Raw genomic sequence first — 26,860 nt, 5'->3', positions numbered from 1 at the left:
CTACATCAGACCAGTGGGAGTCAAAGAGGAAACAGTGAGAGTTCAGAGCCAACAGGTACCCGTTAAGGTGAAGGGTCAAACCAACAAGTCCAGGGAACACTGGATGTCCAGGAAAAAAAAAGGCTTATGGCAGATTCGGAGCACTGAAAACAGCGGAGGCACTAGAGGAGTATAGGAAGTGTAGGGGGATACTTAAAAAAGTAATTAGGAGAGCGAAGGGGGATGTGAAAAAACATTGGTGGGCAAGATAAAGGAAAATCCTAATGTGTTTTAGAAGTATATTAAGGGCAAGAAGATAACCAGGGAAAGAAGAGGGCCCATTAGAGACCAAAGTGACAATGTGTGTGTGGAGCTGGAGGACACAGGTGAGGTTTTAAATGATTATTTTTCATCTGTGTTCATGATGGAGAAGGACGATGCAGGTGTAGAGATCAGTGAGGGGATGGAGATATATTTGAACATATTAGCATTGAAAGGGAGGAAGTATTAGCTGTTTTAGCGGACATAAAAGTGAATAAATCCCCAGGCTCAGATGAGATGTATCCCAGGCAGTTATGTGAGGCAAGGGAGGAGATAACAGGGGCTCTGACACAAATTTTCAAATCCTCTCTGGCCACAGGAGAGGTACCAGAGGACTGGAGCACAGTGAATCTGGTACCATTATTCAAGAAGGGTAGCAGGGATAAACCAGGAAATTACAGGCCGGTAAATCTAACATCAGTGGTTGGGAAATTATTGGAAAAAATTCTGAGTGACAGGATTAATCTCCACTTGGAATGGCAGGGATTAAGCAGAGATATTCAGCATGGCTTTGTCAGGGGGAGATCGTGTCTAACTAACTTGACGGAATTTTGAGAGGAAGTGACTAGGTGTGTAGATGAGGGTAAAGCAGTTGGTGTAATCTACATGGACTTCAGTAAGGCTTTTGATAAGGTCTCATATGGGTGACTGGTTAAGAAGGCAAGAGCCCATGGGATCCTGGGCAATTTGGCGAATTGGATCCAAAATTGGCTTAGTGACAGGAGGCAGAGGGTGATGGTCGAAGGTTGTTTGTGCGAGTGGAAGCCTGTGACCAGTGGTGTACTACAGGGATCGGTGCTGGGACCCTTGCTGTTTGTAGTGTACATTAATGATTTAGACGTGAATATAGGAGGTATGATCAGTAAGTTCGCAGATGACATGAAAATTGGTGGTGTCATAAATAGGGAGGAGGAAAGCCTTAAGTTACAGGATGATATAGATGGGCTGGTAAGATGGGCGGAGCAGTGGCAAATGGAATTTAATTCTGAGAAGTGTGAGGTGATGCATTTTGGGAGGACTAACAAGGCAAGGGAATATACAATGGATGGCAGGACCCTAGCAAGTACAGAAGGACCTTGGTGTACTTGTCCATAGATCACTGAAGGCAGCAGCACAGGTAGATTAGGTGGTTAGGAAGGCATATGAGATACTTGCCTTTATCAGCCGAGGCACAGAATATAAGGGCAGGGAGGTTATGATGGAGCTGTATAAAACGTTAGTTAGGTCACAGCGGGAGTACTGTGTACAGTTCTGGGCACCACACTATAGGAAGGATGTAATTGCACTGGAGATTCACCAGGATGTTGCCTGGGCTGGAGCATTTCAGCTATGAAGAGAGACTGTAAAGGCTAGGATTGTTTTCCTTAGAGCAGAGCAGGCTGAGAAGGGGACATGATTGAGGTGTACAAAATTATGAGGGGCATTGATAGGTTAGATAGGAAGAAAGTTTTTTCCTTCGCGGAGGGATCAATAACCAAGGGACATAGATTTAAGTAAGGGGCAGGAGGTTTAGAGGGGATTTGAGGAAAAATATTTTCACTCAGAGGGTGGAACGCACCGTCTGAAGAGGTGGTAGAGGCAGGAACCCTCACAACATTTAAGTATTTAGATCAGCACTTGAAACGCCACAACATACAAGGACCATGGGATTAGAAGTTAGGTGCTTGATGGCCGGCACAGACACGATGGGCCGAAGGGCCTGTTTCTGTGCTGTATAACCCTATGACTCTAACTGACAAGCTCATTCAGATATGGCTGATGCGGCAAATGTAAAGATGACACTGGTGTAGTAGGCAGGTCCTTTTCTGAGGTGTTGGGCATCTCTTGCACATTACCCAATTTAGGAGTTTGGTAAATATTGGAATATAAAATGTGTGTATCACACACACATACAATATACATATTATATTCCATTATATATTATTGAAAAATGTGAACTTATCCACTTTGGTAGGATAAACACGAATGCAGAATATTTCTTAAAAGGTGAGAGACTGGGAAGTGATGTCCAAAAGGGACCAGAGTGTCCTTGTGCATGAGTCACTGAAAACTAACGTGCAGGTGCAACAAGCAATTAGGAAGGTAAATGGTGTGTTGGTCTTTATTGCAAGAGAAGTTGAGTACAGGAGTAAAGACTTGCTGCAATTGTATAGAGCCTTGGTGAGACCGCATCTGGAGTATTGTGTAGTTTTGGTCTCCTTACCGAAGGAAAGATATACTTGCCATAGAGGGAGTAAAACAAAAAGGTTCAGCAGATTGATCCCTGGGATGGAGAGACTGTCCTATGAGGAGAGATGGAGGAGACTGGGTCTATATTCTTTAGAGTTTCGAAGAATGAGAGGTGATCTCATTGAAGTATACAAAATTCTTACAGGGTAGATGCAGGAAGGATGTTTCCCCTGGTTGGGGATAGAGTTGCAGAATAAGAAGTAAGCCATTTAGGACTGAGATGAGGAGGAATTTCTTCAGAGGGTGGTGAACCTTTGGAATTCTCAATCCCAGAGGTCTGCGGAGGCTCAGCCATCGAGTATTTTCAAGACAGACATGGGTAGATTTCTAGATATTAAAGATAGCAAGGGCTATGGGGATAATGCGGGAAAATGGCAACAGGTAGATCAGCCTTGATCTAGTTGAACTGCGAAGAAGGTTCAAGGGGCTGAATGGTCTACTCCTGTTCCTATTTCCTATGGACATCTGAATAAGGAAGCTTTTTTAATAAGATATTATGCCAAAAATGCATTACTTTCACACAAAAATTCAACAAAAAAAATGAACTGGGTCTTCTAGTCACTTTTATATTCTACAAGTTTTTTCAAAAAACAATTTAGATTCATAAACTATACATTTGCTGGCATTCAATATTGAGCATAATTTGTTCTACTACCTTCTGACTCATTTTCCACTTGCTCCTTAACTGGTTTCAGCGGCAACGCTGCAATACAGCTTTTTTCTGGACTACATTCAGGACTCGACTCCAAATGTAACCTAAAACTCTGAAGAAAACACAAATCTCTTTCAGTTGGACTGATAGCAAATTAAGTAAAAACAATTAGGCAAATCTAAATTTGTCTTTTCGGCAATGCTTTACTGTAGCTCATTTTTTAGAAATGCAGAATATACTACACAAAATCATGTATTTATCAATAGGCATTAATTATAATTGGTTAAATATAAATAATCTGATAATGCTAGTCAAGGAAACATTCTGGATGCTCTCCCATGACAATGCACATAGTCTATAGAGGACATTCAATGTTTAGCTGCTGTGATGATACGTTTAAACTACGCTGTTCCTTTAAGGCCACTACTCAGCTATCCGCCAGTAAACTAAATAGGCACATTCTTTGGTGAATCAGAAGCTAATTGCTGTTCCTTAGAGGAGTTTCTCAAAGTCTTGCAAGTGCTCGTTCCTTCCCTTAGGGAGAAGGCAACTCACCGGAGGTTAGGAGGAAACCAACAAGGAAGAACATGCAGTTGTTAAGATGGTTAGTTCTTTTATATATGACATTAAGCCAGATGCAAATGCGGCAACTTTTAAATATTGATACTTCTAATTGGAACATTTTGAAATGGGATGGATTCATGCAGTGGTCTTCAACTGTAGTTTATCCAGTCTGGGCTGGCTTTGCAAGTTCCTTCACTCCACTAGCTGTAATAATTTATGCAGTCTCAATCCAGCTTTTTGTAGATGAGCAGAGAGATCTTGGTGTCCAGGTACATAAATCCCTGAAAGTTGCCACCCAGGTTAATAGGGCTGTTAAGAAGGCATATGGTGTGTTAGCTTTTATTAGTAGGGGGATCGAGTTTCGGAGCCATGAGGTCATGCTGCAGCTGTACAAAACTCTGGTGCGGCCGCACCTGGAGTATTGCGTGCAGTTCTGGTCACCGCATTATAGGAAGGATGTGAAAGCTTTGGAAAGGGTGCAGAGGAGATTTACTAGGATGTTGCCTGGTATGGAGGGAAGGTCTTACGAGGAAAGGCTGAGGGACTTGAGGTTGTTTTCGTTAGAGAGGAGGAGGAGGAGAGGTGACTTAATAGAGACATATAAGATAATCAGAGGGTTAGATAGGGTGGATAGTGAGAGTTTTGTTCCTCGGATGGTGATGGCAAACACGAGGGGACATAGCTTTAAGTTGAGGGGTGATAGATATAGGACAGATGTCAGAGGTAGTTTCTTTACTCAGAGAGTAGTAGGGGCGTGGAACGCCCTGCCTGCAACAGTAGTAGACTCGCCAACTTTAAGGGCATTTAAGTGGTCATTGGATAGACATATGGATGAAAGTGGAATAGTGTAGGTCAGATGGTTTCACAGGTCGGCGCAACATCGAGGGCCGAAGGGCCTGTACTGCGCTGTAATGTTCTATGTTCTATGGATGGAGACTCAACACAGAACTGCTCTTAATTTGGCAATCTCACTAACACAGGGTTCAAATAAGTTATCAGGGAATGCCGGTGAAGCAAACAAATCTAAAGTGTAAGACACAATTTGCCAGGTTTCTTGAAAGCAGAGAAAATTATATGGTGAGAAAGTCAGACGCAGTGCATGCGTGAAAAAGGAAAACTTAATGACCCTGGTTTTTTTTATTCCTAAAAATCTCTAGCTACGTGAAATAATTTTTAAAAACTTTGGAAGTGAAAAACAGAATATTACAGGAATGATTAACAGTAATGTAGGAGAAACCAATACACTAAATATTCTTGCTAATCTTGCAATTAGTTCAGTTATCTCAACATTACAAGAGCTAAACAGAAATGCATCTTAACACCATCAGGCACCTGGACATGGGCTTCTGATAAAACTAATACTGTTGAAGTGACTGATCCTTAAATTTTTCCCATGATCTGTTTTCCAAATAGAACAATCAAGTGTAAAAAAACAATTTTATTAGGCAGAATTTCTTTTTGTTCATTCATGGGATGAGAGTGTCACTGGCAGGGCCAGCATTTGTTGCCTATCCCTATTGCTCGAGGTGGTGGTGGCTAGCCACCTTCTTGAACTGCTGCAGTCCATGTGGTGTAGATACACCCACATGCAGGGTCAGGTGCAGGGTTCGAGTTTGTTCTTGTTTTGCACCCTCTCGTGCAAAGTTACTTGGGAGATTTGCCAGGCACAAACACAATGGGCAAATGATCTCCTCTGTGTTATGATTTCAAACAGGCACTAAGCTACCTGGGAAATTTCAGTCAGGCAAGCCATCAGTGGCTTCAAGGGCATGGGTAAGGCAGAGGAGTGACGACAGGAGGTACACAAGTGAGCAATGCAAAATCCTTCAACTTACAAATGGGCTATGTTCGTTGCTACGTTCTTTGCAAAAAGGCTGATCTTCAGACTGACCCATTTCCATGCAGCTTAACAGCAGTGCTGTTAACTGAGATAGGGTGTAATTTTAGGCCTCACTCGACACATCAACAAGTAGTAAGAAATTTAAAGCAACTGTCTTTCCACATTTGTGCATGTACAAATGTGGAAAGAGTTTTGCATTGTAATGGATCTTCCAGAGACATCAGCGAATTCACACTGTGAATTCTGTCAGCTAATAATATGCTTAAATGCCTTGCGTACTCTTCAATGTTACTATGATTAAAAGTTGTGCTAAAGAAATGTTAATAACAGATAATTCAGAAAAAGAGATAAACTTACTCAGTGCTGTAACATGCTCTCCTAAAAATACAGGTTGGTAATTTAATACAGTTCAGACAAACTAAATTGTAGTAATCTCATGATCCCCAGACAGTTCTCTGGTGAGGAGTTATTAGAAGGGGTTAAAAGATTCATTTGGTGTCTTTCAAATAATGATCCTTACAAGGTTTGAGTTTATTAATCACACAATTCGTTTAACACAACATTGTTACATTTGATTGATGAGGGAAGGGCTGTAGATGTCATATACATGGACTTCAGTAAGGCGTTTGATAAGGTTCCCCATGGTAGGTTGATGGAGAAAGTGAAGTCGCATGGGGTCCAGGGTGTACTAGCTAGATGGATAAAGAACTGGCTGGGCAACAGGAGACAGAGAGTAGCAGTGGAAGGGAGTTTCTCAAAATGGAGACATGTGACCAGTGGTGTTCCACAGGGATCCGTGCTGGGACCACTGTTGTTTGTGATATACATCAATGATTTGGAGGAAAGTATAGGTGGTCTGATTAGCAAGTTTGCAGACGACACTAAGATTGGTGGAGTAGCAGATAGTGAAGGGGACTGTCAGAGAATGCAGCAGAATATAGATAGATTGGAGAGTTGGGCAGAGAAATGGCAGATGGAGTTCAATCCGGGCAAATGCGAGGTGATGTATTTTGGAAGATCCAATTCAAGAGTGAACTATACAATAAATGGAAAAGTCCTGGGGAAAATTGATGTAGAGAAAGATTTGGGTGTTCAGGTCCATTGTTCCCTGAAGGTGGCAACGCAGGTCAATAGAGTGGTCAAGAAGGCATACGGCATGCTTTCCTTCATCGGACGGGGTATTGAGTACAAGAGTTGGCAGGTCATGTTACAGTTGTATAAGACTTTGGTTCGGCCACATTTGGAATACTGCGTGCAGTTCTGGTCGCCACATTACCAAAAGGTTGTAGATGCTTTGGAGAGGTTGCAGCGGAGGTTCACCAGGATATTGCCTGGTATGGAGGGCACTAGCTATGAAGAGAGGTTGAGTAGATTAGGATTATTTTCATTAGAAAGACGGAGGTTGAGGGGGGACCTGATTGAGGTGTACAAAATCATGAGAGGTATAGACAGGGTGGATAGCAAGAAGCTTTTTCCCCCAGAGTGGGGGATTCAATTACTAGGGGTCACGAGTTCAAAGTGAGAGGGGAAAAGTTTAGGGGGGATATGCGTGGAAAGTTCTTTACGCAGAGTATGGTGGGTGCCTGGAACGCGTTGCCAGCGGAGGTGGTAGACGTGAGCACGATAGCGTCTTTTAAGATGTATCTAGACAGATACATGAATGGGCAGGAAGCAAAGAGCTACAGACCCTTAGAAAATAGGCGACAGGTTTAGATAGAGGATCTGGATCGGCGCAGGCTTGGAGGGCCGAAGGGCCTGTTCCTGTGCTGTAATTTTCTTTGTTCAAGTACCTACTGCTCCCTTCCTAGATGGGCACAATTGAGGTGGTTGGCTAGCTTTATATTCAAACTTTTGTATAGCTCGGGATAATTACAATCTTAATTAAGGGATAAAAGTTGTACAACTAGGTGTGTTTAGAATAGAGATGAGGAACAACTCAGCCTAATGGGTATAAAAATGAAACAAAACTGAACATTTGAGCCTCTACTAAACTACACAGATAAAAGTTCAGGGTTGCCATCATGCACGTGGACCTACAGATCTCTGCTCGGAACTTGGTGAACCACAAATGCCGCTATAGCCCTTGTTACTGGCAATGCTGACACAGGCACTTCTACTAGCCCTCAGATTCAAATTATCAAATTAAAAAAAAAGCACAGTAAGGTTCTAAATTGAGACGTATGAAAACACTACATATCACTGGAGCAGAACATGAAAATAGTTTTTGAAACAGTGGATATTCTGTACAATCAACACCACACATGGTTAGTACGATGCAAACTTTGTGGAATTCTAGATAACATTCCTGCAAAATATACCAGTCAAATTCCCTATCTACATCCCTCCTTTCATTCTCTTGCGCAATTTCCAGTCTTCACATCATACATTTGCCTAAACTTTTCCTTGAAATGCAGAATTATGTAAAAACTTTAGAAGTGTAAGATAAATTCATTTTAAAGGCAGACTCTGAACTATTTCTTGTGTGCAGTGAATAAATGAAATACAGAATCCACAGAATTAGAAAATTAAATCCAAAGTTCAAAGATAACAGCACTGATACCAAATCCAAGATAGGGCTTCATCTCTGTGGGAATGCTGTTTTTAGAAACAGCATAATAAATAAGACAGGATTAGTAAGTATCATTGAAAGTAGTAGCTCAAGACGAATTCATAAGACATTTAACATGCAGCATACAAAAGTCATGACAGAACTTTGAAAATGCAAAAGACTTTTCTTGTCTGAAAAGATATACTTAAAAATTCTACTCTTCGTAAGCAATCTCTTGGGTGCACATCTGTTTATTTGAATCAGTATTGTGTTGGTCTAGTTATCAATTACAGTAACCCCTTCTGTTAAACTTATCAATATTACAATCATTTATTTCAGACCTATCCATGATAGAACAAAATAATGAAAAGATGCCATTATTTTAAGACGATACTTCAAAGAGTAGGAGCAAAATTGCCAGCATCTAAACAGTTACAAACCTAAATGCTCAGCAGAACTCTGAAAAAAAAATTGAAGATGGGCACAGTGTTTATATTTAATCATTTTTGCAGCATGTGGGTGATACTGGCATGACCACAAGTACTGCCCATCCCTGGTTTTGAGAAGGCGATGGTGGGCCTTTTTGAATCACTGCATTTCTTGTGGATGGTGCAGCCAGAGTGGTATTTGGGAGCAAATGAAGGAACAACATATGTCCAAGTTAGGACAATGCTGCACTTCTTCAGTGTTAGACATCGCAAGGGACAGAGGTGCTGTCAAAGCAACTGTGGTAAGTTATTGCACTGCATTCTTTGACTCATACATACCACAGCCACAATGCGCTGGTAATGGAGGGGATGGACAAGAACGTTAAATGGAATAAAACATCCCAAGGTGCTTCACAGGAGCATTATAAAGCAAAATTTGACACTGAGCCACAAATGGAGATATTAGGGCAGCAAGCCAAACACTTGGTCAAAGAGATTTGTTTTAAGGTGTGTCTTCAGAGGAAAGAGAGGCAGAGGTTTAGGGAAGGAATTCCAGAGCTTTTAGGGCCTAGGCAGCTGAAGGCACAGCCATTAAAATCAGGGATGCTCAAGACACCAGAATTAGAAGAGCGCAGATATGAGGCTTTTGGGGCCACAGATCAGAAATAGGAAGGGGCAAGGCCGTGGCGTGCTTTCAAACCAAGGTTGAGAATTTTAAAATCAAAGCGCTGCTTAACCAGGAGCCAATATAGGTCAGCAAGCACAGGAGCGATGGGCGACTAGGACTTGATGCGAGAAAGAACGAGAACAGCAGAGTTTGGATGACCTCAAGTTTATGGAGTATAGAATGTGGGAGGCTAATCAGGAGTGCATTGGAATAGTCAAGTCTAGAGCTAACAAAGGCATGAATGAGTGCATCAGCAGATGAGCTGAGGCAGGGACGAAGTCAGGCAACGTTAGAGGTGGAAATAGGCAGTGGTGGCGATGGTACAAATATGCGGTCGAAAGCTCATCTCGGGGTCAAATAACGACACCAAAGTTGCAAACTATCTTGTTCAGCCTCAGACTGTTACCAGGGAGGGATGCAGTCAGTGGCTAGGGAACAGAGTTTGTAATGGGGACCAAAGACAATGGCTTTGTTATTCCCAATATTTAATTGGAGAAAATTTCTGCTCATCCAGTACTGGATGTTGGACAAGCAGTCTAACAATTTAGACAGTGGAGGAGTCAAGAGAGGTGGTAGCAAGGTATGCTGGATGTCGTCAGCGTACGTGTGGAAATTGACACTGTGTTTTAGGATGATGTTACTGAGGGACAGCATGCAGATGAGAAACGAGGGCGCCAAGGATAGATCCTTGGGAGACACCAGAAACAACAGTACAGGAGCAGGAAGAGAAGCCATTGCAGGTAATTCTCTGGCTATGATTAGACAGTTAAGAATGGAACTAGGTGACAGCAGTCCCACCCAGCTGGACGACAGTGGAGTGGTGCTGGAGGAGGATGATGTGATCAACCATGTCAAAGGCTGCAGACAGATCGAAAAGAATGAGTAGGTAGTTTACATTTGTCAGTCACACAGGATGTTTATTCTGACAATAAGAGCCATTTCAGTTCTGTGGCAGGGGTGAAAACCTGATTGGAGGGATTCAAACACGGAGTTCCAGGAAAGATGGGCTGGGATTTGGGAGGTGACAACAGGATCAAGGAGTGTAGAGAAAAGGAAGGTTGGAAATGGGGCATTAGTCCCAAGTCCAGTGATGGCAGCAAGGAACCTGCTCCTTTCTGGATGGTATTGAGCTTCTTAAGTGTTGTTACAGCTGCAACCATCCAGACAAGTATTCGACTAACTCCTAGCTTGCACCTTAGAGATATATTGGCTTTGAGGGATGAGGAGATGACCCCCTCAGAGTACTCAGGCTCTGAGCTGCTCTTACAGCCAGTGTTGATATAGGTGGCTCAGTTCACTTTTGGATCAATGGTGATCCCCAAGATCTAGAGGGGGCTGGCCTCAGAAATGACAATGCCATTGAAGGTCAAGGGGAGAGGGCTTGGCTCTCTTGTTTGCGATGTTCACTACATATTTACGTGGCATGAATGCTACGCAGCTACTTGTCAGCCCAAGCCTGGACTTTTTATTCTTTCATGGGATGTGGGCGTTGCTGGCTAGGCCAATATTTGTTGCTCATCCCCAATTGCCCTTGAGAAGGTGGTAGTGAGCTGCCTTCTTGAACAGCTGCAAAGAACAGTACAGCACAGGAACAGGCCATTCGGCCCTCCAAGCCTGCGCCAATCTTGATGCCTGCCTGAACTAACACCTTCTGCACCTCCGGGGCCCATATCCCTCTATTCCCTTCCTATTCATGTATTTGTCAAGATGTCTCTTAAACATCGCTATCGTACCTGCTTCCACCACCTTCCCCGGCAGCAAGTTCCAGGCACTCACCACCCTCTGTGTAAAAAACTTGCCTCGCACATCCCCTCTAAACTTTGCCCCTCGCACCTTAAACCCATGTCCCCTAGTAACTGACTCTTCCACACTGGGAAAAAGCTTCTGACTATCCACTCTGTCCATGCCGCTCATAACTTTGTAAACCTCTATGTCGCCCCTCCACCTCCTTGTTACAGTGAAAACAATCCGAGTTTTTCCAACCTCTCCTCATAGCAAATGCCCTCCAGACCAGGCAACATCCTGGTAAACCTCTTCTGTACACTCTCCAAAGCCTCCACGTCCTTCTGGTAGTGTGGCGACCAGAATTGCACGCAATATTCTAAGTGTGGCCTAATTAAGGTTCTGTACAGCTACAACATGAAACTTGCCAATTTTTATACTCTATGCCCCGACCGATGAAGGCAAGCATGCCGTATGCCTTCTTGACTACCTTATCCACCTGCGTTGCCACTTTGTGACCTGTGGACCTGTACGTCCAGATCTCTCTGCCTGTCAATACTCCTAAGGGTTCTGCCATTTACTGTATACCTCCCACCTGCATTAGACCTTCCAAAATGCATTACCTCACATTTGTCCGGATTAAACTCCATCTGCCATTTCTCCGCCCAAGTCTCCAACCCATCTATATCCTGCTGTATCCTCTGACAATCCTCATCATTATGCGCAACTCCACCAACCTTTGTGTCGTCCGCAAATTTACTAATCAGACCAGCTACATTTTCCTCCAAATCACTTATAAATACTACAAACAGCAAAGGTCCCAGCACTGATCCCTGCGGAACACCACTAGTCACATCTCTCCATTCAGAAAAACACCCATCCACTGATACGCTCGGTCTTCGATGACCGAGCCTGTTCTGTATCCATCTTGCCAGCTCACCTCTGATCCTGTGTGACTTCACCTTTTGTACCAGTCTGCCATGCGGGACCTTGTCAAAGGCTTTACTAAAGTCCATATAGATAACATCCACTGCCTTTCCTTCATCAATCATCTTTGTCACTTCCTCAAAAAACTCAATCAAATTAGTGAGACACAACCTCCCCTTCACAAAACCATGCTGCCTCTCGCTAATAAGTCCATTTGTTTCCAAATGGGAGTAAATCCTGTCCCGAATAATCCTCTCTAATAATTTCCCTACCACTGACGTAAGGCTCACTGGCCTATAATTTCCTGGATTATCCTTGCCACCCTTCTTAAACAAAGGAACAACATTGGCTATTCTCCAGTCCTCTGGGACCTCACCTGTAACCAATGAGGATGCAAAGATTTCTGTCAAGGCCCCAGCAATTTCCTCCCTTGCCTCCCTCAGTATTCTGGGGTAGATCCCATCAGGCCCTGGGGACTTATCTACCTTAATGCTTTGCAAAACACCCAACACCTCCTCCTTTTTGATAATGAGATGACTGAGACTATCTGCACTCCCTTCCCTAGGCTCATCATCCACCAAGTCCTTCTCTTTGGTGAATACTGATGCAAAGTACTCATTTAGTACCTCGCCCATTTCCTCTGGCTCCACACATAGATTCCCATCTCTGTCCTTGAGTGGGCCAACCCTTTCCCTGGTTACCCTCTTGCTCTTTATATACGTATAAAAAGCCTTGGGATTTTCCTTAATTCTGTTTGCCAATGACTTTTCATGACACCTTTTAGCCCTCCTAACTCCTTGCTTAAGTTCCTTCCTCCTGTCTTTATATTCCTCAAGTGCTTCGTCTGTTCCTAGCCTTCCAGCTCTTTCAAATGCTTCCTTTTACTTTTTGACTGGGCTCACAATATCCCGTGTTATCCAAGGTTCCCGAAACTTGCCAAACTTATCCTTCTTCCTCACAGGAACATGCTGGTCCTGGATTCTAATCAACTGACGTTTGAAAGACTCCCACATGTCAGATGTTGATTTACCCTCAAACAGCCGCCCCCAATCTAAATTCTTCAGTTCCTGCCTAATATTGTTATAATTAGCCTTCCCCCAATTTAGCACCTTCACCCGAGGACTACTCTTATCCTTATCCACAACTACCTTAAAACTTATGGAATTATGGTCACTGCTCCCGAAATGCTCCCCCACTGAAACTTCGACCACCTGTCCGGGCTCATTCCCCAATACCAGGTCCAGAATGGCCCCATCCCTAGTTGGACTATCTACATACTGTTTCAAGAAGCCCTCCTGGATGCTCCTCACAAATTCTGCCCCATCCAAGCCCCTAGCACTAAGTGAGTCCCAGTCAATATAGGGGAAGTTAAAATCACCCACCACTACAACCCTGTTACCTTTATATCTTTCCAAAATCTGTCTACATATCTGCTCCTCTACCTCCTGCTGGCTGTTGGGAGGCCTGTAGTAAACCCCCAACATCGTGACTGCACCCTTCCTATTCCTGAGCTCCACCCATATTGCCTCGCTGCATGACCCCTCTGAGGTGTCCTCCCGCAGTACAGCTGTGATATTCTCCTTAACCAGTAATGCAACTCCCCCACCCCTTTTACATCCCCCTCTATCCCGCCTGAAGCTTCTAAATCCTGGAACATTTAGCTCCCAATCCTGCCCTTCCCTCAACCAAGTCTCTGTAATAGCAACATCATATTTCCAAGTCAAATCCAAGCTCTAAATTCATCTGCCTTACCTGTTATACTTCTCGCATTGAAACAAATGCACTTCAGACCACCAATCCCACTGTGCTCAGCAACATCTCCCTGCCTGCTCTTCCTCTTCGTCCTACTGGCCTTATTTACTATGTCCTCCTCATTTATTTCACGAGCTGTCCTACTACTCTGGTTCCCACCCCCTGCCACACTAGTTTAAACCCTCCCGGGTGACGCTAGCAAACCTTGCAGCCAGGATATTAGTGCCCCTCCAGTTTAGATGCAACCCGTCATTCTTGTACAGGTCCCATCTGTCCCTGAAGAGAGCCCAATGGTCCAGATATCTGAAACCCTCCCTTCTACACCAGCTGCTCAGCCACATGTTTAGCTGCACTATCTTCCTATTTCTGGCACGTGGCACAGGGAGTAATCCAGAGATTACAACCCTAGAGGTCCTGTTTTTTTAAACTTACTACCTAACTCCCTAAACACCCCCTGCAGGACCTCATCACTCTTCCTGCCTTTGTCATTGGTAACGATGTGTACCACAACCTCTGACTGTTCACCCTCCCCTTTCAGAATGCCCCCTGTCCGTTCAGAGTCCGTGCAGTCCATCTGGTGCGGGTACACCCACAGTTATGTTAGGGAGGGAGTTCCAGGATTTTGATCCAGCGACAGCGAGGGAACGGAGATATATTTCCAAGTCAGGATGGTGTGTTACTTGGAGGGGAACTTGCAGGTGGTATTCCCATGTGTCTGCTGTCCTCGTACTTCCAGGTGGAAGAGGTTGTGGGTTTGAAAGGTGCTGTCGAAGGAGGTGTGGCGAGTTGCTAAAGTGCATCTTGTAGATGTTACACACTGCTACCACTGTGCGTCGGTGGTGAAAGGAGTGAATGTTTTAGGTGGTGAATGGGTTGCCGATCAAATGGGTTACTTTGTCCTGGATGATGTCGAGCTTAGTGTGTGTTGGAGCTACACTCATCCAGGCAACTGGAGGGTATTCCATCACACTCCTGAATTGTGCCTTGTAAATGCTGGACAGGTTTTGGGGAGTCAGGAGGGGAGTTACTCGCTGCAGAATTCACAGCTTCTGACCTGCTCTTGTAGCCACAGTATTTATATGGCTGGTCCAGTTCAGTTTCTGGTCAATGGTAACCCCCAGGATGTTGATGGTGGGGATTCAGTGATGGTAAGGCTGTTGTCTGTCAAGGGGAGATGGTTAGATTCTCTTTTATTTGAGATGGTCATTGCCTGGTCTGCTACTGCCTATAGCATCTCATGACTCAAATAAGATGCAGCTACTTCCACTATAAATCAGGTATTATAGAGAAATTCAGTGGAATGCATTTCACTTTGATGCCAATTTAGAATATCAGTAATATGTTCCCTTAATTACTCACACATAAAGAACATGTACATGATAGAAATTTAATATAAAAGTGAGTCATGGCAGGAGAGCTCGCACCCGTGGTATGCTCCTCCTGCGCTACGTGGGAAATCAGGGATGCTTCTAGTGACCCTGACAACCATGTGTGCAGGAAGTGTATCCAACTGCAGCTACTGACTACCCGCATCAGAGCTGGAGCTGCGAGTGGATTCACTGTGGAGCATCCGCGATGCTGAGGATGTCGTGGATAGCACGTTTGAGAGGTGGTCATACCGCAGGTAATTGCAGCACAGGCAGAAAAGGGATGGGTGACCACCAGACAGTAGTAGGCGCAGGCAGGTAGTACAGGAGTTCCCTATGGCCATCCCCCTCTCAAATAGATATACCGCTTTGGATACTGTTGGGGGGGGGGATGGCCTCCCAGGGGAAAGCAGCAACAGCCAGGTCTGTGGCAACAAGGATGGCTCTGCTGCACAGCAGGGAGGAAAAAAGGAGTGTAAGAGCTATAGTGATAGGGGATTCAGTAAGGGGTACAGATAGGCATTTCTGTGGCCGCAAACATGACACCAGGATGGCATGTTGCCTCCCTGGTGCTAGGGTCAAGGATGGCACGGAGTGGCTGCAGGACATTCTGAAGGGGGGGAGGGTGAGCAGCCAGAGGTCGTGGTACACATTGGTACCAACGACATAGGTAGAAAAAGGGATGAGGTCCTGCAACAAGAATTTAAGGAGCTAGGCAGCAGATTAAAAAGCAGGACCTCCAAGGTTGTAATCTCTGGTTTGCTCCTGGTGCCACGCGCTAGTGAGTTTAGAAATAGGAGTATATCAGATGAATGCGTGGCTGAGGAGATGGTGCAGGAGAGAGGGCTTTAGTTTCCTGATCACTGGGTCTGTTTCTGGCAAAGGTGGGACGAGTACATTTTGGATAGGTTGCATACGAACCGAATGGGACAAGCATCCTTGCTGGGAGGTTTGCTAGTTCTGTTGGGTGGGGGGTGGGGGGGGGGTGTGGTTGAAACTAATTTGGCAGGGGGAATGTAATACAGAGTGGAGATACAGTAGGGGGTAATATAGAACAGAAAGTGAGTCAGTCTGGAAGGCAGAGCAAATATAGACCCAGTAAGGCACAAGTGAAAAATGCATGGTTAGATTACATCTATTTCAATGCAAGGAGTCTTATTAGGAAGGCAGATGAATTGAGGGCGTTGATTAGGACATGGGATTATGATATTACTGCTATCACAGAGACATGGTTGAGGGAGGGTCAGGACAGGCAGCTCAATATTCCAGGGTACAGAATCTACAGGCGCGACAGGGGAGGGGATAAAAGAGGAGGTGGCATTGCACTGTTGATCAAGGAGTCAATTACTGCAGTAAAGAGGGATGATATCTTAGAAGGTTCCTCAAATGAGGCCATATGGGTAGAACTTAAAAACAAAAAGGGGGCAATCACTTGGCTGGGTGTGTACTACAGGCCTCCAAACAGTTAGGAAGAGAGAGAGGAGCAGATATGTGGTTAAATCTCAGAGAGGTGTAAAAATAATAGGGTAATAATAGTAGGGAATTTCAACTTCCCCAATATTAACTGGGTTAGTCTTAGTGCAAAAGGCTTAAAGGGGGCGGAAATCTTAAAATGCATAAAGGAGGGCTTTTTGAGCCAGTACGTAGAAAGTCCTACAAGAGAACGGGCAGTACAGGATCTAATCCTAGGGAACGAAGCCAGTCAAGTGGTAGAAGTGGCAGTGTGGACAGTAACCATAACACTGTAAGATTTAAGGTAGTTATGGAAAAGGACAAAGATGGACCAGAAATAAAAGGTACTGAATTGGGGGAAGGCCAATTTTAAGATGATAAAACGGGATCTGGCCAAAGTGGACTGGGAGCAGCTACTTGTCGGAAAGTCTAAATCACATCAGTGGGAGTCGAAGAGAAAATTGTGAGAGTTCAGAGCCAACATGTACCCGTTAAGGTGAAGGGTAGGACCAACAAGTCCAGGGAACGCTGGATTTCAAGGGATATAGAGGATTGGATCAGGAAAAAAAAGGAGGCTTATGGCAGATCCCAAGCACTGAAAACAGCAGAGGCATTAGAGGTGTATAGAAAGTATAGGGTGGCACTTAAAAAAGTAATTAGGAGAGCGAAGAAGGGACATGAAAAAACACTGGTGGGCAAGATAAAGAAAAATCCCACGGCGTTTTATATATAAGGGTAAGAGGATAACCAGGGAAAGAGTAGGGCCCATTAGGAACCGAAGTGGCAATCTTTGTGTGAAGCCGGAGGACATAGGTGAGGTTTTAAATGATTATTTTTCATCGAAGTTCACTATGGAAAAGGACGATATAGTTGCAGAGATCAGGGAGGGGGATTGTGATATACTTGAACATATTAGCATTGAAAGGGAGTAAGTATTAGCTGTTTTAGCAGGCTTAAAAGTGGACAAATCCCCAGGCCCAGATGAGATGTATCCCAGGCTGTTATGTGAGACAAGGGAGGAGATAGCAGGGGCTTTGACACAAATTTTCAAATCCTCTCTGGCCACAGGAGGGGTACCAGAGGATTGGAAGACAGCGAATGTGGTACCATTATTCAAGACGGGTAGCAGGAATAATCCAGGTAATTACAGGCCGGTGAGTCTAACATCAGTGGTTGGGAAATTATTGGAAAAAATTCTGAGGGACAGAATTAATCTCCACTTGGAGAGGCAGGGATTAATCAGGGATAGTCGGCATGGCTTTGTCAGCGGGAGATCGTGTCTAACTAACATGATTGAATTTTGAGATGACTAGATGTGTCGACGAGGGTAAAGCAGTAGATGTAGTATACATGGATTTCAGTAAGGCTTTTGATAAGGTCCCGATTGGGAGATTGGTTAAGAAGGTAAGAGCCCATGGGATCCTGGGCAATTTGGCAAATTGGATCCAAAATTGGTTTAGTGGAAGGAGGCAGAGGGTAATGGTCGAGGGCTGTTTTGCGAGTGGATGCCTGTGACCAGTGGTGTACCACAGGGATCGGTGCTGGGACCCTTGCTGTTTGTAGTGAACATTAATGATTTGGACGTGAATATAGGAGTATGATCAGTAAGTTCGCAGATGACACGAAAATTGGTGGTGTCATAAATAGTGAGGAGGAAAGCCATAGATTACAGGGAGATATAGATGGGCTGGTAAGATGAGCGGAGCTGTGGCAAATGGAATTTAATCCTGAAAAGTGTGAGGTGATGCATTTTGGGAGGACTAACAAGACAAGGGAATATACAATGGATGGTAGGACCTGGGAAGTACAGAGGGACCTTGGCATACTTGTCCATAGATCACTGAAGGCAGGAGCATAGGTAGATAAAGTGGTTAAGGCGGCATATGGGATACCTGCCTTTAGTAGCCGAGGCATAGAATATAAGAACAGGGAGGTTATGATGGAGCTGTATAAAATGCTAGTTAGGCCACAGCTGGAGTACTGTGTACAGTTCTGGGCACTGCACTATAGGAAGGATGTGATTGCACTGGAGAGGGTACAGAGGAGATTCACCAGGATGTTGCCTGGGCTGACGAGAGATTGGATAGACTAGGGTTGTTTTCCTTGGAGCAGAGAAGGCTGAGGGGGAACATGATTGAGGTGTGCAAGATTATGAGGGGAATTGATAGGTTAGATTGGAAGAAACATTTTCCCTTAGCGGAGGGATCAAGAACCAGGGGACATAGATTTAGGGTAAGGGGCAGGAGGTTTAGGGAGGGATTTGTGAAAAAAAATTTTCACCCAGCAGGTGGTTGGAATCTGGAACGCACTGCCTGAAGAGGTGACGGAGGCAGGAACCCTCAACATTTAAGTAGTAATTAGATGAGCACTTGAAATGCCATAGCATCCAAGGCTACGGGCCAAGTGCAGGAATATGGGATCAGAAGAGTTGGATGCTGGATGGCTGGCACAGACACAATGGGCCAAAGGGCCTGTTTCTGTGATGTATAGCTCTATGACTAAAGACAAGGAGAATAAATGGAAAAATCTATCAAAATCATAGATTCAGTAGGTGGCAATGAATGGGGTAGTGGAATCCTTTGTGACACCCATGTTGGATAAATTGAAGAGTATAAACTCAAAACGTAACTACAACCTAGTTAACATCTATATCAAGAATGACAGCCTAGGAAAAAAGGAGAGCCAGGGATGTATGATTCCCGCAGGATGCCAGAGTCTCAAGTAGCAGACACTAACCTGGACCAACATATCTGCAGTGCCTCAGATTTTGAGCTAAAGCGTCTCCATGAGATTGAGATTTTGAGCTCAAAATCTCAGAACTCAAGGGGAGTTGGAAACAATGCAATACATCAGGGAGGCAGAGGTTTCTACAGCAAAAGCTTCATAGAATAGTAGAGAGATTGGGAACTAGCAGGGAAGGAAGTAGAGGTGATTATCTACAGCTCAGGGAAAGCAAGGAGGAACAGACTGCAGCAGGTCCTCTCCAACATGTCTGATGCACTAGTTTCCTATGGGGGAAGACTAGAACTCTGCTCAGGACTGTCAAATGCATAACAGCACCACCAAAAGCAAAATAGCTCAAGGGGAAGAATTAGAAATTCAGTTAGGAATGCAGTAATATGATTCAATAGTTAGAGGGGTGGGCACTATCTTTTGCAGTGCAGATCAGAGCTCTTGAATACTTTGTTGTCTCCTGGCTGCAAGAGTAAGTGATATTTCAGAAAAGGGAAGAACAGCCAGTCACTGTGGTTCATGTGGGTGTCAATGATATGGAAATGCACGAGGTCCTGCAAGAGGAATTTAGAAAGCAGGATTCTTCTTCTTCAGCTGTTACTAAGGATAGTACTCTCCAGATTACTCCCACTGCTGCTTGCTAGAATAGGGAAGTTTAGAGAGCTCAACTCATCGCTAAAGAGTGTTTCAATTTAATGGTGCATTGACACCAGTTCTCAAAAGATAGGAGCTATTTTGCAAGGATGGACTACATTTGAACAGGCAGGGAGCTAATGTACTGGAAAGTAGGATTTAAAAAAAAAAAGAGTAAATGGAGCAAAGCAGGAAAATCAAATTAGCCAGTTATAAACAAGGAAAAACAAAGTTTGGACAAAAAGAAAAGGGAAAAGGAGTAGCTTCAAATATGAGCAAAAAAGTATGTGCTAAACATCTAGATAAAGAGAAAATAATTCAAAAGCAGCATTGATTTCAGAAAGGAAGATATTCTCGACAAACCTGAGAATTTTGAGGTGACATATGGTGTGGTGTACATGGACTTTTCTGAAAGGCATTTACAGTATCAGAGAATGCTACTTGAGAAGATGAGATGATATAGAAATAGTGAAAAGTAGAAAATTGGATTAAAAAGTTAGGAGACAGGAGACAGGAAACAGTAGTAAAGTGCAGTTTCTTAAGAATGGATGGTGTCAGACAGGGTTCTGTTCTGGGACAACTTCTATTCACTGTGTACCAAAGAGAGTGCTACCCAAATTTGCAGATGCTAAAATAGAAGGCACGTTACACAACTGAGTTCTACAGGAAGCCACAATGAGTTTATTGGTAAGATGATGGAATAGGCATAAAAGTGCAAATGGATCTCAGTGCGAGATGGTACATGATGGTAAAGAAAAGTAATCATTACTTTTGAGCGGGGAAATGGTTGCATGATGTGGAAGAGAGGAGTTTGAGGATCAGGTTCACAACATCTCAGAAGTGGCAACTCCAGTGAATAAGATCACATAAAAAGCTAATAGAATATTGGGGCCGGTTTTATAGTCAGCAGTGAATGAACAACCCCAACTATTCATTAGACTAAAATTTGTCCAGATTTTTTATAGGGGGTTTGCACTCGAATTTGCTGTGATTAGAAAGCCATTTTGGTGCAGCACCCTCAGAGGATCTGAGACTTGTGTGAACATTTATGTACCTCTTCAACCAAATCAGAATGAAGAATTCTTAACAAGGCACACAAAGGTCTGAACCAGGAAGTGTCAATTGAAATACTTAATTTCATGTCAAAAAATGTACAGAAAGCAGAAAAGAAACGTCGAGAGAGAGAACAGACAATGTAAAACTTAAATAATTAAAATAGTCACTTGCTAGTACAGAACTTGAGAATTGCTTAGAAAGAGACATGTGTCAAAGCTTTGCGTCTTTCACTCATCAGGACAGATGCAAGAATGCCAAATTTCTAAGGCAGCAACAATTTTACTGCATGATCAATTGGCAAGTCGACTCTGGTTGAGGTGTTGCCATGGAGAATGTACCAGGGAACTACGGTCTTCCATGCTTTTGTTTAATTCAAAAAGCCATAACGCCTCGATATGTTCCTTTTGCCTGCAGAGGACAGGTCCCTGCTTATAAATATATGAAGCTTCTAGCAAGCTTAAGTGAGCCACATTGCGAGCCTGATAGTGCAATTCTTCGCACTCTCAGGATTGTTCAGCAAGTGCTGTCCAATTGCAGCATCACATCTAATGTTAGATTCTGGTAATAATGGGGATCCAAGGATCGAGCGAGAATGAGGAACTTAAAGAAGTCAATATTATTAAGAAAGAGAGAGTCCAATTAATTTCTCTACTACTAAGTGGTGACAATCCCCTGGACCCTGCATCCTAGGTACCTTCAGAGATAGTGGATGCATTGGTTTTGATCTTACAGAATTCCTTAGAATCTAGAACTGTTCCCATGGATTGCGGGACAGCAAACATAATACTACTATTTAAGAAAGGAGGAAGAGAAAAAAAGAGGAACTACAGGTCAATTAGCCTAACATTAGTAGTAGGCAAAATGTTAGAATCTATTATTAGGGATATGATAACAGGGCACTTAGAAAATCATAATATATGATTAAGTAGAGTCAACATAGATTTATGAAAGGGAAATAGAGTTCCACAAATCTGTTCAGGTTCTACTCTTGCCTGAGTAACAAGATCCCAGGTTCAAGTCCCACTCTAGAACTTGAGCACAAAAATCACAGCTGACACTCCAGTGCAGTACTGAGGGAGTGGTGCACTGTTAGAGGTGCCCTCTTTCGGATGAGACGTTAAACCGAAGCCCCGTCTTCCCACTCAGGTGGCCTAATAGATACCATGACACCAGTTTCAAGAGCAGGGGAGTTACCCCGTTGTCCAAACCAATATTTATCCCTCAAGCAAATTCACAAAAACTGATTATCTGGTAATCACATTACTGTTTGTGGGAGTTTGCTGTGTGCAAATTGGCTGCTGCATTTCCTACATTACAACAGTGACTGCACTTCAAAAGTATTGGATGTAAAGTGCTTTGAGTGGCCAGGAAAAGTGCTATATAAATCCAAGTCTTTTTTGAGGATGTAACTAGTAAGATGGATATGGGGAAAACCAACAGATGTAGTCTATTTGAATTTTCAAAAAGCATTCAATAAAGGTGCCGCACAAGAGGTTATTACACAAAATTAGGATGCACGGATTTGGGGGTAATGTATTAGCATGGATTGAGAATTGGTTAATGGATGGAAAACAGAATAGGAATAAACGGGACATTTTCAGGTTGGGAGGCTGTAACTAGCAAGGTACCACAAGGGTCAGTACTTGTGCCTCAGCTATTTACAATCTAGATCAATGACTTGGATGAGGAGACTGAGTGTAACATATCCAAGTTTGCTGATGATGCAAAGCCAGGTGAGAAAGTAAGCGGTGAGGAGAACACAACGAGGCTGCAGAGGGATATAGACAAGTTAGATGAGTGGGTGAGAACATGGCAGATGGAATACAATGTGGTAAAATATGAAGTTATCCACTTTGCTAGGAAAATAAAAAAAGCAGAATATTTTTTTGAATGGAGAGAGACTGGGAAATGTTTGATTCAGAGGGACCTGGGTGTCTTTGTATATGAATCACAAAGTTAATATGCATGTACAGCAAGCAATTAGGAAGGTGAATGGTCGGATAGTTTTTTGTTACAAAGGGATCAGAGTGCAAGAGTAAAGAAGTCTTACTATAATTATACAGGACATTGGTAATACCACACCTACTGTTTTGTGCGCAGTTTGGTCACCTTACCCAAGGACATACTTGGCCTACAGGAAGTGTATGAAGGTTTAATAGACTGGTTCCTGGGATGAGGGGATTGTCCTGAGGAGAGATTGAGTATACTGAAGATCTGTAACTGCAGATTGAAGAATGGGGGGGCGGGGGGAGAAAGAGAAGAGGGCAGATCCCTTTGAAACTTATAACATTCTTAAGGGGCTTGAGAGGGTAGATGCTGAGAAAATGTTTCCCTGGCTGAGGAATCTAGAACATGGGGTTAGCCATTTAGGACTGAGATGATGCAAATGTTCTTCAAAAAGGTTGTGAATCTTTGGAATTCTCTACCCCAGGGGGCGTTGGATGCTCAGTCATTGAATACAATCCGAGAGGTTGATGATTTTTGGGTACTAAAGGAATTTGGGGATAGTGCAGGAAGGTGGAGTTGAGGAAGATCAACCATGATCTTGTTGAAGGGCAAAGCGGGCTCGAAGGGCCAAATGGCCTACACCAACTCCTATTTCTATGTTCTTAGTAAGATCACTGTTGAAGTACAGAGTGCAGTTTTAACTTCACTATCAGAAGATTGAGGAAAAAGACAGTACAGCAGTCACTAGAATATTGTCTGATATAAAAGGAAATACAAATACGAATGATGATTTGAAAAATTGGGAATGTTTTAATTATGGTATTAAGGAACGATGTGACAAAAGTTTGAAATTATGAAGCAATGGGACAAGGTAAATGGAAACAGACTGTTTCCAGTGATTGTGAGATTTACAAAAAGGTGACATTGATACAAGGTTAAGTATAAGAAATTTCAGATAAAGAAAAAAGTATTTTTCTTGCTCTAACAGGGGATGAAATCTATGGAATGGACTACTGATGTAAGTATTTGAAGCAGAGATCATGCAAACATTTACGAATAGGCTAGATAGGTGGCTGAAGGAGGAGATAGGACGAGTGCTCATTTGGCAGATAAATATCAGACACTGGCTGAACAGCCCGTTTTTGTGTTATAATTTCTAAGGATAGTAAGCTCTGATATACCACATTATTAACGAAAAAGTATACATTGCATTGAAATAAAAATACCTCATCTGCTTCAGATTCAGTCTCCATTTTTGGCATTGCTGCCTCATCCTCTTTTCTGTCAAATAATTTGACTGGTTCTTTTATTTCTTCAGGTGTACTGTTTTCAGATGATTTTTGACCATTATTGATGTATTTTCCAACTTTAATTTCAGAAGAAACAGATTTTGATTTATGTTGCTCACAAGTAATGGCATTTTCTTTTTTGGTCTGTACAGGCACCCCATTTGGCAGTTTCTCTTTCTCTACCTTCTTAATTGTTCGAACTACGACTTGTGAAACTGTTTGCCTAACCTGAAAATTTCTCAACTTATTATAGGTAGAATTGATGGTTAGTTTTTTTTGATCAGTTTTAATTTGCCTAATTCTAGTCCAACTGTTCCCTCCTTTTTGTAAACTATATCTTGTAGTTACATATTTATTATGCTCAATTAATTTACGTTTTACACATTTTTGTCCTGAAAAGTGGAATCGACTTAGGCTGGAATAAATTGGCTTTGTCCGCTTTGTTTTCTCAGTATCTTGAGGCGTTATGGCTTCTGGTTCTTTTTGGATATTTTCATCTATCTTTGCAGGCTCCTTTTTCACTGAAAGATCAAGAGTGTCAGAAGCTATCTCTTCTGCAATTTCTTCACAGAGCTCAAGAATACTTTGACGCTTACACTTGGCATTATCGTCAGTTTGCAGACATGGGATTTCCATAGCTGATTTAGGACTACAAATGGAATTATTAGCTTTAAGAGTAGTTTCTCGAGATTGTTTTGAACCTTGTAGTTTTTCTTTCACAGAATTATTAATTTTTTTCTTACTCTGTGAAGCATTATTCAGAGTTTTACTTTGTTTCTTTGCAGTAGGTGATTTCACTCCACTTTTTTCTTTAATAGCTTTGATACTGCAATTTGTTGCTGTGGCCCACTTCTGAACCTGACCATCCAATTTTTTCCCATTGTTTTGTAATGTTGCACATGAAGCATCACTTTCAATTTTTGTTTCAGAGTGGTTTTGAGGAACTGGCTTACTGGATTTAGTTCTTTCTTGAGGAGTTTCTGAAGCCATTGAAGTCTTAATAGGAGTATTTTCTGCTTTCTCCAGATCAATTTTTTTTTCACATGCAACATATGCCTTTGTTTCTGCCTTATTCGAGTCTTTTTCTTTGGGAGCTGTTTTAACTTTCATTGCTGGAGCTTTTCTTCCAAGTTTACCATCCACTTTTGTTCCTGCAACTTCTGAAGTCTTCTCTTTTAGAGTTTTTATAGCTTTCTCCTTCTTAGTTCTACCAAGCTTACTATCTACTTTAATTAGTTTTTGCATAGGCAAGCTATTTTCAGGACTTTTAGGACATAAATCACTAAATGTTCTTTTTTTCAGTTTCCTTTGAGTGGGAACTGCACTAGTCTTGCTGTTTGTGGAAAGGAAGGATTTTGTTGATAACAGAGGGTTCAGATTCAATCTCTGAGATGACCTAGTCTGTCTTTCATTCAGTATTTGCTTAGTCACGGATCTTAACTTGGAACTTGCTACCTGTTGAATATCTTCTTTTGAATGCTTTTGACCAGATCTAGTTTGAGGTCTTCCAGCATCAGCCTCAAGCTTATCCTTACTTGTAAGGTGATGTACTGATGATTTTAACCTCTCTGTCTTTTTTTGTTGAAGCCTCTTTACAGATTTTGTGCTAGCTTGTGCCTTCACAGAAATTTTCTTAGAAGAAACTTTTTTTACCACAGTTTTAATAGCTTTATGTGAGGTTAATTGTTTAGTATGATTACTCTTGCATGTCACAGATTTAACTGCTTTTTTGACAGGCTGTGTCTTAGAGATCCTAGCAGTTACTGGTTTCATCTTGGATAGGTTCATGGTAGACTTAGGTCGGACTTTCATATTTTTCTTACTTGAATGTGATTTGTTTGTTGTAGCTCTTAAAGAATTTACCACAGTTTGAAGAGATTTTGTTTTAGATGATTTATTTGTCTTTTGTGGAACTTTTTTCAGAGAACAAGTTTTTGACGACATTTTTAAAGGAGGTTTTTTAAAGGCGATCTCTTTGGAAATACGTAGATCTTTATGTGTAAGGCATGACTGAGAAGTTCTATTACTCTGAAGTAACTTCTGGGAAGCCTTCACTGGCATTGTTTTACATACAGTTTTGACACTGTTCTGTTTTTTTGTGGTTTTCTTTTCAGGCAGTACTTTGCAAGATCTCCTCTTTGATATTGGAAGAACTACAGTTTTCTTCTGATGGGAAGACTTCAGTAATGCACTTCTTTTAAGTAATGATTTAGAAGACTTTTTCTTCAAAGGAGCCATTCTTTCATTTTTTTTAATGATCATCTTTGTATCCTTCCCCTTCGCAGTTGTTTTTGCTTTTAATCTGTTTGCTTTAAGACTTCCTCTAAGCAATTTCAAAGCTTCTTTTTTAGTGGATACCAGACGTGGTTGAGCAGCTGACTGCTTTGCAAACCCTCCAAGTTGAGGTGACATTGCCTTTTCCTCCAAACGTTGCTTTTTGGTTGAAGGTCCACCTCTTGAGCTACTTTTTTGCCGGGGTGATCTATTAGATAAATTATGATTACTATTTGGCAGCGATTTTTCAATGATTAATTCATGCTAATGAAAAATAAAACTGAACATATTTAACGATAGGAGAAACAAAATTGTAGACAATGGTTACTTAGGACTCCAGAGATAATCATCTTCCATAATCAGACTGTTACAGTACATTTTTGGGAATTTGTGTCAGGGCAGGGGGTGGGAAAGAAAGAAGGAAAGGCAGAAACTTATTTTTAAACTCCCCCCTTTCAATTTTCTTACATCAAAGATCAA

At 42.6% G+C, this 26,860-nt stretch overlaps 1 protein-coding gene across 2 annotated transcripts in view; it reads right to left on the bottom strand.

Annotated features, from left to right (window-relative positions):
• Positions 1-26,860, bottom strand: part of LOC137369946 (N-acetyltransferase ESCO1-like) — a 77,554-nt gene that overhangs the window by 38,524 nt on the left and 12,170 nt on the right. For both annotated transcript variants that reach the window (XM_068031719.1, XM_068031720.1), the window contains exons 2-3: positions 24,044-26,588; positions 3,185-3,293 (exon numbers count right to left, since the gene is read on the bottom strand). In XM_068031719.1, the coding sequence (XP_067887820.1) occupies positions 3,185-3,293; positions 24,044-26,588 (2,654 nt within the window). The remainder of the gene's footprint in view (positions 1-3,184; positions 3,294-24,043; positions 26,589-26,860) is intronic.

Source organism: Heterodontus francisci, chromosome 5 (assembly GCF_036365525.1).
Source record: "Heterodontus francisci isolate sHetFra1 chromosome 5, sHetFra1.hap1, whole genome shotgun sequence".
NCBI lineage: Eukaryota > Metazoa > Chordata > Chondrichthyes > Heterodontiformes > Heterodontidae > Heterodontus > Heterodontus francisci.
The sequence above is the reverse complement of the archived record's forward strand: the minus strand, read 5'-3'. Positions and strand labels throughout refer to the sequence as shown.